The 10,323-nt window shown below is 47.6% G+C and overlaps 2 protein-coding genes across 5 annotated transcripts in view; both read left to right on the top strand.

Annotated features, from left to right (window-relative positions):
- The first annotated feature begins 452 nt into the window (after window positions 1-452).
- Szrd1 (SUZ RNA binding domain containing 1) overlaps window positions 453-10,323 on the top strand; it is a 28,032-nt gene continuing 18,161 nt past the window's right edge. For 2 of the 4 annotated variants that reach the window (XM_006975504.4, XM_042272239.2), the window contains exon 1: window positions 453-547. In XM_006975504.4, the coding sequence (XP_006975566.1) occupies window positions 497-547 (51 nt within the window). In that variant the 5' untranslated portion in view covers window positions 453-496. Of the gene's footprint in view, window positions 548-8,283; window positions 8,415-10,323 lie in introns of those variants that run through there. The other 2 variants (XM_076565583.1, XM_076565582.1) reach the window with 2 other exon arrangements.
- The window catches only part of Necap2 (NECAP endocytosis associated 2), a 73,971-nt gene continuing 64,134 nt past the window's right edge, over window positions 487-10,323 (top strand). The window contains exon 1 of the mRNA XM_076565581.1: window positions 487-547. Coding sequence (XP_076421696.1) covers window positions 504-547 — 44 coding nt within the window. The 5' untranslated portion in view covers window positions 487-503. The remainder of the gene's footprint in view (window positions 548-10,323) is intronic.

Here is a 10,323-nt window from a genome sequence, read left to right as displayed (position 1 = left end):
TCTCTGTGAGTTCGAGGCCAGCCTGGGCTACCAAGTGAGCTCCAGGGAAGGCGCAAAGCTACACAGAGAAACCCTGTCTCGAAAAAAACCAAAAAAAAAAAAAAAGAAAAAAGAAAAACTTAGGGTCACTTTTTTCTTCTTTGTGATGCAAATTTTGGAGGAAAAATGTTTTTTCAATAATTGCCTGATCTTAGAGAAGAGGGTCCCAAAGTACACAGTTCTCGAACTCAAGGAGGTAACTTCACTTTGAACTCTCCTCCGGTAAACGAGCTCAAGTGCTGACCTCAAGAAAGATGGACGTTCTCTCACTTCGCTGCCCGCTTCCATGATGGCGGACCAAGGTTCCCTCAGGGCCTGGCCGGGAGCCTCTTCCGGGCTGGGTGAGGGGGCGTGGTCCATTGAGGAAAGCCCTGCGTGCTTCCGCCCGCGACCGAGGCGCGCTTCAAGGCGCAGGCGCGGGGAGGGGTTGGGGGGAGGAGGGAAAGCGGCGAGTAAGATGGAAGATGAGGAGGTCGCTGAGAGCTGGGAGGAGGCGGCAGACAGCGGGGTAAGGAGGAGCTGCTGCCCCGTGGCAGGCCGGGCGGACCTGGCGTGAGGGAAGCCTCCGGGGAGCGGGTCTGGGGATAGTTTTCCCCAAGGAAGGGTCTCCCACACCGGGCCGGAGGCAGAAGAGAGGCCCCCGGTCCCGGAGCGCCGTGAAGGCCTCTTAAAGGGACCGTGTTCCATTTCTCCCTCCACCTTTGCCGGGTGCCTCTCCGCTCCGCGATGTGCGCGTCGTTCAGGGCACCCCACCCTCTACCCCGGGCTACTGTCTCTGGTCCCCGTGCCGCAGGGACCATTTTTAAAGTTCATGTGCTCTGTCTGGTGAAGGAGGGGCTCGGGCGGCTTGCCTGGCTCGGAGGACGAGCGGGAGGAGGCCCCCAGACAGCAGGGAGCAAGCAACCATGTGTCCTCTGGGACCACTCGGCGCTGAGCCGAAATCCCCGCCGCTCTGCGCCTTCCGCCTCGGTGGGCGAACCTGGTTTTTTTTTTTTTTTTTTTTTTTCTTTTTCCTCTCAGTTTTACTCCGAGAGCCCCGAGGCCGTTGGGTTTCCTGGGGATCTCAGCAGAGCCCCCCTAAACTCAGCAAGCATCCGCCCTTTCCCGAGACCCACCCAAAGATCTGTGCAGTGGGGAGGATCTCTTGAGTACGTTCGTCTGAGTGGAGGGAAGGGAGGAAGGGTGTGATTTGTGAGATAGCTCCATGCCTGCGAGGAGAAGGGGAGATTACCGATCGGAATGATTTGGGAGTTTTTGCTTGCCTCCAAAAGTTACAGGGGGAAAAAAAAAGTATCCCAAGTAGGAACTCTCCTACTAGGTTCGTGATTAGTGTGGTAATTTCAGAGTTTGAGGTTCGACAGTAATCCTCCTGGAGACGGAAATGTCTCTCTGGTGACCATGTGTCTGCGCTTGTGCCGAGCTGGGCTTCGGTGACATCCATCTCAAAAGCTTATGTGTGGGGACACCAGGGTAGAAGAGGAGCTAGGTCTGTCTGCCCCTGGCGCTTAGGATCCGTGCAGCAGTGGGTGTATCTTCACAGGAATGTTGAAACTTGGCTTCGAAGTTTTTTTCCGCTGGTTCAGCATTTCTCGAAAGATTGGTGATGTTTTCCCACTTAACATAATCGAGCATTGGAAGAAGTGCTTGGTTCAGAGATCGTTAGTAGTTTTAAGATACCTTCCAGCTTGAATCAAGAAAGCAAGTTAAAGGTTCTTTGATTGTTTTGGTTTTGGTTTTTTCAGACAAGGTCTCTCTAAGTAGCCTTGGCTGTCCTGGAACTCACCGTGTAGACCAAGCTTTCCTTGAATTCACAAGGATCTGCCTGCTTCTGCCTCCCGGGTGCTGGAATTAAAGGCATGCGCCATCAAACCCAGCGAGTTACAGATTTTTATAGAGAGCAACAGGTGTCATTTGGGTGTTTATTCATTCCACAAATATTTTCGAGTGTGTGCTGTGTGTTAGGAAGTGTGCACAACAGTGACTTCTGCCAGAAAATGCACAATTTCCGGTAGAGGCATTTATGGACTGCCCCTGGGAGGAGTGACTCATCCAGACACCCTCATGTCACCCCTGCATAAAAATCACAAGAAAAAGAAAAGCCTTGTTTGTTTCTAATCACATTTATTCATTTATTTACTAGCTTGGAACTCAGAGATCCACCTGCTTTGGCCTCCCAAGTGCTGGGATTAAAGGCGTGTTGCATGATTATATGTATCTGTTATTTAATTCAGTTTTGAATCAAGCTGCTTGGAAGTTGGCTCTGCTTTTATAGACAGGATATTGAGGTTTGGGGATTTGACTCAAAGACTGATTTCAAAAGGGACTTCCTTTGCTACCATTTTGCCACCTTCTTACCTTGAAAAGACTTGAGTTGGGCATTATTTGTTTCTTTTTATTTTTCCTTGTTGTTGATCATATCCCCAGGCTCCATATATACCAAGCATAGACTCTAAGTTGCTCCCTTGCTCCCCTAACCTCTGGGCGCTTTGTTTGTTTGTTTGTTTGTTTTTTAGACAGGGTCTCACTGTGTAGTCCGGGTGGCCTGGAATTGACTGTGTAGACCAGGCTGGTCTGACTCACAGATCTGCCTGCCCTGCTTTGGCTTTCTGAGGGGAGTGCTGGGATCAAGTGTGTGCCACTCGCAGCCTTCTTTTTAAGACTTGTTTTTAGTTGAGAAAGCGAGAGTGTGCATGCCTGTGCTCATGAATGTGTAGGTGCATCAGGATGTCATAGGATCCCCTGGCCATTGTGAGCCACTTGATGGGAGTGCTGGGGATGAAACTCCAGTCTTCTGCAAGAGCAGCAGGTACTTCTTAACCCCTGAAGCGTCTCTCCAACCATTGGGCTTCATTTTTAATGTTTGCTTTGTTTTTGAGACACAGTGTCTTACTTAAAGTTTCAGAGGGTATTAGTATTAGTTCATGGCTATCATGTCAGGAGGCGTGATGGCAGGCAGGCATGGTGCTGGAGCTAAGAGCTTAACATCCTGATCCTTAGGCAGCAGGCAGAGAAGACGACACTGGCTCAAAGGCCATACCTCCTAGTCCTTCTCAAACAGCTCCACATACTGAGGGCCAAGCATTGAAACTTACATAGTCTCTGGTACTATTCTCATTCAAACCACCACATAAGGTTTCAATGTGTAGCTCTGGCTGGCCTGGAATTCACTGTGTAGATCTGGTTATCCTTAAACTCTTACAGATCCACCTGCCTCTGCCTCCCAAGTGCCTGGCCTCAGGTTTTATTTGAAGATTTTTTTTGTTTGTTTGCAAATGTTGCTGGCTGCAAAGGAATACTCCTGACTCAGCCTTCCAATTGCTGGGATTATAGGCATGGGCTACCACACCTGGCCTCTAAAGTCTGTCATGAATTTGATTCCTTTAAATGGGTACCTTTGAAGGAGAAGGGTGGTGGGGGAGTGAAGCATGTTCACATCACTGCATCCAGTTGACTTCTCTATGTTTTTCAAATGCAGGCAGTTGCTGGTGTAGAAATTCTTAGTTGCAGATTGCCTGGTTTCCCTACTGGTAATGAGTTTTGAATATGCCCAGCCTCAAAAAAAGAAAAAGCCAAAAACAAGCAAGCAGAACAAAACTTGGGTAGAAGCAGAGAGATTAGCAAATGGGAGTTGGCTGATTGTAAAATTGAGTGTCCAGACTCCATGGATCCAGAGGCACTGTTATCCTTGGGATCGCTGCCCTCCAACACTGCAGCATTGGATCATGCTAGAATTTCTTTCCGCTGTGTCAGGATCTGAAGTCATTTTTTTTCCTTTCTTGAGTGTCTTTAGCATACCCAGTATAGTATGGTTGTTCCACTGATGAAAGGGCCAACTTGAATCACCTCGGGTAGTTTGTAAATAGGCTGCTGCTCATCTGTGGATGCTTCCCTTCTGTACAATTGCTCCTTTGGATGTTCCTTTCAGAGAGGTTACAGCCACAATCTAAAGACAATTCAGATTGTAACATACCTTTCATCAAAGAAATGCTTCTTTAAAAATGTGCCTGGTGGGAGAGGTGAAATGTAGAACTGAGTTACTGTTGATTCAGACCTTATTGATAGGGAGTGCCCTGAGGATTATTCCCAGGGCCGTTCCTATGTTAAGCACAGGCACTACCCCTGTGGTAAACCTTCACCCCTGCTTCAAATTTTGAATGGTGTCCTTCATCTTCAGTAAATCTCAAATAACAATGAGAGGGGTTTGTAATTGGAAGACATCTTCCTGCTCCAGAAACTAGATCAGCAATTGTTTTTCAAGACAGGGTTTCTCTGTGTAGCTCTGGCTGTCCTGAAACTCACTCTGTAGACCAGGCTAGCCTCAAACTCACAGAGATCCACCTGCCTCTGCTGGAATTAAAGGCATGCATCATCATGCCCAGCCTCCTTTCTGATAGTTTGAAGCTAGTTTATATACACCAGTTGTTTAGACAAAAGGAATACATAAAGTATGGCCTAACTAATCTTGTTGGTGATGAGCCACCTCAACTAGAAAAAGGTAGATGACAGATGAAGTTAGATTGCTTATAATTTTCTCATTTTCCTATACCCCTAAAGTTTCCTTTTTTTTTTTCTTCCCCAAATTAAGCAACTAATGGGAAGAAAATATCTTTTTTTTCACATTTGTTTATTGTGGAGGGTGAGAGGGGAAACTCACATGTGGAGGTCAGAAAACAACTTGGAAGAGTTGGTTCACCTTCCACCGTGTGGGTTCCCAGGGTTGAACTCAGGATATTGTGGTGATATTGTGTCCCCCAGTATATTGTGCACCCTAATAAACTTATCTGGGGTCAGAGAACAGAATAGCCACTAAATAGACATAGAGGCCAGAAAATGGTGGCACAAACATTCTGGAGACAGCGATCCATCCAGATCTCTGTGAGTTCAAAGCCACACTGGAAATGGCCAGGCATGGTGACACACACCTTTAATTCCAGGAAGTGATGGCAGGAAGCAGAAAGGTATATAAGGCGTGAAAACCAGGAACTAGAGTCTTTTAGGCTTCTAGCAGCAGTTCAGCTGAGATCCATTCAGATGAGGACACAGAGGCTTCCAGTTTGAGGAAACAAGATCAGCTGAGGAATTGGTGAGCTGAGGTTGGCTGTGGCTTGTTCTGTTTCTCTGATCTTTCAGCGTTTACCCCAATGTCTGGCTTTTATTAAGACCCTTGAAGATTCGTACTACAGGGTATCAAGCACCTTTATCACTGTACAAGCTTGTACAAGCTTGTTTTTTAAAAAGCAGGGTCTTTATGGAACCCTTAAACTCAAGAACCTCTAGCCTCTAGGATTATAGATGTGTGCTTCCACATCAGGCTCTCCCAACCCCCTTTTTAATTAGCTGTACCAAGAATGGAACCCAGGACATCATGTGTGCTAGCAAGGGCTCTATTGCTGAGCTCATTTCCAAGCCCAAGAAAATGTCTTGTGCAAGTTAAAGGATAACTAGTAACTGTCTTCCGGATTGAGAATTCAGAGTTGTGTTTACTTTACACCTGAGTGAGCCAGTCATCCATTGCCCCATCAGTGGTGCTTGGTGGTGTGAAAGCCTGTAAGAAAGTGTCCATAAACATAGCAGTTGTGTGTCAGACACTGGGCCCTGTCCTGTGAAAGTGAGAGGAACAGCAATGCCAGAGGAACAGAAGTGCAAATGGGGTGCTGTGACTGGTACCAGGGAAGGTCTTGTGTAGGACCTTATGCTGCCATGAGCTTTGAAAGACCAAGAGCCAAGAATATGGTGCACACCTGCAATCCCAAGGCTCAGGAAGCTGACTTCATGAATTTGAGGCCAGCCTGAGTACCACAGGGAGACTGTCTCAGGAAAAAAGGGAAGAATAAAAGATTTGAAGGTTGAGCTGAACGGAGCTGTGCTGTCTGGTCACTGGCCAGGTGGTAGTGTGGCCAGTGCATACATGGATGAGGTGGTGCGGGGAGAGCTGGGAACACTACAAGTATTTCCCTCTGGCTGGAGGCACTAAGGTTGGCAGTGCTCAGTGGAAAAAGATGGAGCCAGAGAGGCTTGCAGGGGCACTTTGAACTTACTTCTGGGAGCTGGAACTTTGTTCTTAAAGCAGTGGAAAGTTTTAAATAACTGCTTCCCTACCCTTCTTCCTGCCCCTTCCTTTAGCAGAGGCAAGATATATTGGATTTACATTTAAGAAATTAAATCTTGACCTTTTCTTTAGGAGAGTGGCACATTCTGCAAGGTGTGGCTGTTGTCGTTTTTGAATGTGTTGTTGGGCACAGTTGACTGTGTAGCGGGCACAGAACAACAGATGAGTTAGTTTGGGGCTCTGTGGTACCGATTTCCTTCTGTCCATCTTTATGGTAAAGGGGACACCGAGATCTGCCAAGCCTGAAGGCTTCTCAGCAGTTTCTCATCTTTTCAGGAAGTCTGAGTCCTGGGACCTTCAGTGTTCTCATAGGGTTTTCTGCAGAGCTTTTGGCCAATTTAGGCGTGATGACTGTGAGGTGGCTGTCCCTGAACTCTGGAAAGAGATCTGCTTTCCTGGCCAGAGAAAGAAGGATAATGAGCTTTTCAAAAGTGGCTCCCAGCCCTTTTCACCGGAGCTGCATGAGGGGCCTGTTCTCAGCGTGCTCTGGGCACTCGAGGGAGCTGCCATGGTTGCAGTGGACTGTGGGCCTTGCCCTTCCTTCTTCAGGAGAGAATTGTGTCTCTCCAAAGTTGTTGGTGAAATCCTGCAAGAGAAAGTTGCTATTGTGGAGATGTAGTGACCCAGACAAGTTCTTGGGGCCAGCCCTCTTCAAGTCCTCTCCTCTAGAGGACATTGGCCACCCTTAGTGATCATCAGTTCCCCCTGGGTCAGATAGCTGGCCTCCACAAAGCAGTTTGTTTTCTTAATGTTTTCCTCACTGACATAACAGTAACAGATTGTTTATTTCTCCTGTGAAGACAGAGACTGACTTGTTGGTTTTCTAGAAGGAGGCTGCATTTAAATACTTTACCTGCCTGTGGCCAAAGTACGGAATGTTTTTGTTTTGTTTTTCGGGACAGCATTTCCCTGCATAGCCCTGGCTGTCCAGGAACTCACTCTGTATACCAGACTGGCCTTGAACTCACAGAGATTGGCCTACCTCTCACAGGTGTGCATCACCACTGCCTGGTCAAAGTACAGACTTTAAAAAAAAATTATTATTTATTTTTGTAGTACTAGGGATTGAATTTGGAGCCTTGTGTCTAGTGTAGGCATAAGTACCACTGAGTTTATAGCCGAAGTCCTCTGCTGTTGTGTTGTTTTTAGTAATGCAGTGGTAGCTGATTCTATAGCTCGGGAAGAGGACTGCCTGGCATGCCATCAGAAGCAGTGTTAACTAACTACAGAGAGTTCAATACATGAATAGTTTTAACTCTCTTAGACTCTGACACATAGCTTCCTAACATCTTTTTCTTTCAGGATGTTGAGCCAAACATTAAGATTAAAAAAACAAACACCACAGGAATTAGGAAAAAATCCCATCAGTGGTTTGCATATATATTATCTTGTCCCTGGTGCTGAGACATCCCCTCTGTACACAGGAAGTAAGTCATTCTGTTCTAGAAGAATAGGAAATGTAGACAGTAGAAACCTTGGTGCTTGGATGAGTTGTATAGGAGTGTGGGAAGGTCAGGATTGGCGCTCCTTTTTTCCCCCCGTTTTTGGTTTTTTTAAGACATGGTTTCTCTGTGTAACTCTGGCTGCCCTGGAATTCACTCCGTAGACCAGTCTGGCCTCGAACTCAGAGATCTGCCTGCCTCTCAAGGATTAAAGGCATGCATCACCCCCGCCCAGCTACGATTATCACTCTTTATGAACCAGCTTGTGATTTGGCCTTCATGCCTTACACGGTGTCCTAGTTAGGGTTTCTGTTGCTTCAAAGAAGCACCATGACCAAAAAGCAAGTTGGAGAAGGGTTTATTCAGCGTACACTTCCACATCACAATTCATCGCCAAAGGAAGCCAGGGACTCAAGCAGGAGCCTGGAAGCAGGAGTTGATGCAGAGGCCATGGAGAAGTTCTGCTTATTGGCTTGCTCCCCATGGTTTGCTTAGCCTGCCTTTTTTTTTTTTGGCGCCGGGGTGGGGGTGGGAGGGTTGAGACAGGGTTTCTCTGTGTAACAGAGTCCTGGCTTTCCTGGAACTCGCACTGTAGACCAGGCTAGCCTTGAACTCAGATCTGCCTCCTGAGTGCTGGGGTTAAAGGCATGTGCCACCACTGCCCGATTTTTTTTTTTTTTTTTTTTTTTGTCAGCCTGCTTTCTTATAGAACCCAAGACTACCAGCCCAGGGATGACATCACCCACAACGGGCTGGGCCCTCCCCCATCAATCACTAAGTAAGAAATTGCCTTACAGCTGGATATTATGGAGGCATTTTCTCAGGTGAGGCTCCCTCCTCCTCTCTGATGACTCTAGCTTGTGACCTAAAACCAGCCAGTACACAAAACCTTGGTGACCCTCCAGCTGTCAGTTCCTCTGTTGCCTGTCTGCACGGCTCACTGGGGGACAGACAGACAGTCGCACTCAGCTCCTGCAGACCCGTTCTGGAAGGGCTTGTGAGACAGTAAAGTGAGCTCTCACCACACCTTCATGTTCATTATCACTGACCTCCCATCTACCCCTGCTCAAAGGGGAGATCACGGGGCAGGTCCAGCCCCTGTGCTCCAGAGTCTTGTGAGTTGTTTACATTAGCTTGTCACCGGCAATTAACTAATAAAGTGCGCTAGGAGCTTTGTTGGTGGTTCCTTTGAAGTTCTTGCTCTCACCTGGGCTTGACCTGCTTCTGTAACACGGGTGAGCTAAGACATTCCCGCCTCAGAAGCTTGAGTTGAGCGCTGCAAAGCCTGTTTTAACACCCAGAACAGCCAGGTGCTGGCTGGTGGAAATCTTAAACAAAACATTCCCTCCTTTATCTTCTCACTTTGTAGCCCAGGTGGGCCTTGAACTTGTGATCCCATCCCCCTGCCTCTGCCTCCCTTCCTTCATCTGGCTTGAAATAACTTTTTTTTACACTTGGCCAGGTGAAAAAGAGAATAGATATAAATATTTTTTGCTTAGGATTATTGGGCTTGAGTGCCCTCACTTGGGTCCTGGTTGCTTTCCTCTCCTGGAGTCCCCTCTTTGTGTTCTCTTCTACCTGCTGAGTGCCACTGATTGATTCAAACTAGACTTTGAAAAGAGAACACCCTTGGGTGTCCAAATAAAATTGGAGGTGGTGTCATAGTAACTTGATTAGCCCTCCAAGCCAGCCCACTTGGGAGTTTCTTTGGGAGGGGGTGGCAAGGTGTCTTCATTAGGAAGAATGGGTTGCCCATTGTTTCTTCTGTGTATGGTCACAATCGTCGCTTTTCCTGGGGGTTTCATGCCAGGTCTGATTCTGGGGCAGCTAGCTTCCTGCCGCTCTCAGCTTCGGTCTCATTTGTAAAACTTAATTGATGGATTTGACCCGAAGCTGGAGAGTGAAGGCTGGGGTGAGAGCTGTGCTCTGTGTGGGTGTTAGTCACTGCCCTCCAGCCCTTGGCAGCACAGCCTGAGGGCTCACAGGTTAGGACAGCCCTAGGGGTCTCTTGCTTGCGGTCTCTGAGGACTAGTGTGCTGTTTCTTCTGTACAAGTCATGTTCCTCAGTGCTGTGTGAAAACCACACTGGTGAAACAATTTAAAAAGCCCATCACAAAGTGGAGTGCTATAGACTTTGCCCTCTTGTATTTGCCCTGCATGGATTCCCTCCCACGCTGATGAAGTGTCCAAAGCCAAACATTCCATTGTGTCTGGACTGCAATTTTCAGTGTCTGAGGCCCTCTCTGCTGGGGTCCCTTTAAATTACGGGGCCTGGTTTCTGCTGAAGGACTGTTTCCTTTTGTAGCTTGCCTGGCTGACCATGAAGTCATTCTGTCCTTCTTGGAAAACCTGGGCTCATTCGAACCCAGCTTGCCTGGATGCAAAAGCTGGTTGACTGTGTGTCCTTTAAGTCACCACTGGAGGACGCGCTGATTGAGGAGGCTATTACACCCAGTGGTTGTGGCAGGGATTGGAGATGGTGACCAGACAAGGTACCATGTTAGAGACTGCAGATCCTGCTCTCCCACCAAAGAATAGAAACACACAAGTCCACACACACAGTGGAGGGTATGGAACAGAGTCTCGCTTATGCATAGTCCGTATTCTGCCTCTGAGCTGCACCCCCAGCCAACCTTAGCTCCAGTTTGAATGTGTGTAATCACCTCCTTGGACATTGACAAACCCAGTTGAAATCCTGGCTCCAGTCCATACTGGAATGTCGTTGTGACATAA

This window comes from Peromyscus maniculatus, chromosome 2 (assembly GCF_049852395.1).
Source record: "Peromyscus maniculatus bairdii isolate BWxNUB_F1_BW_parent chromosome 2, HU_Pman_BW_mat_3.1, whole genome shotgun sequence".
Lineage (NCBI taxonomy): Eukaryota > Metazoa > Chordata > Mammalia > Rodentia > Cricetidae > Peromyscus > Peromyscus maniculatus.
Note: the sequence above shows the minus strand (reverse complement) of the source record. Positions and strands in the feature narration are given on the sequence as shown.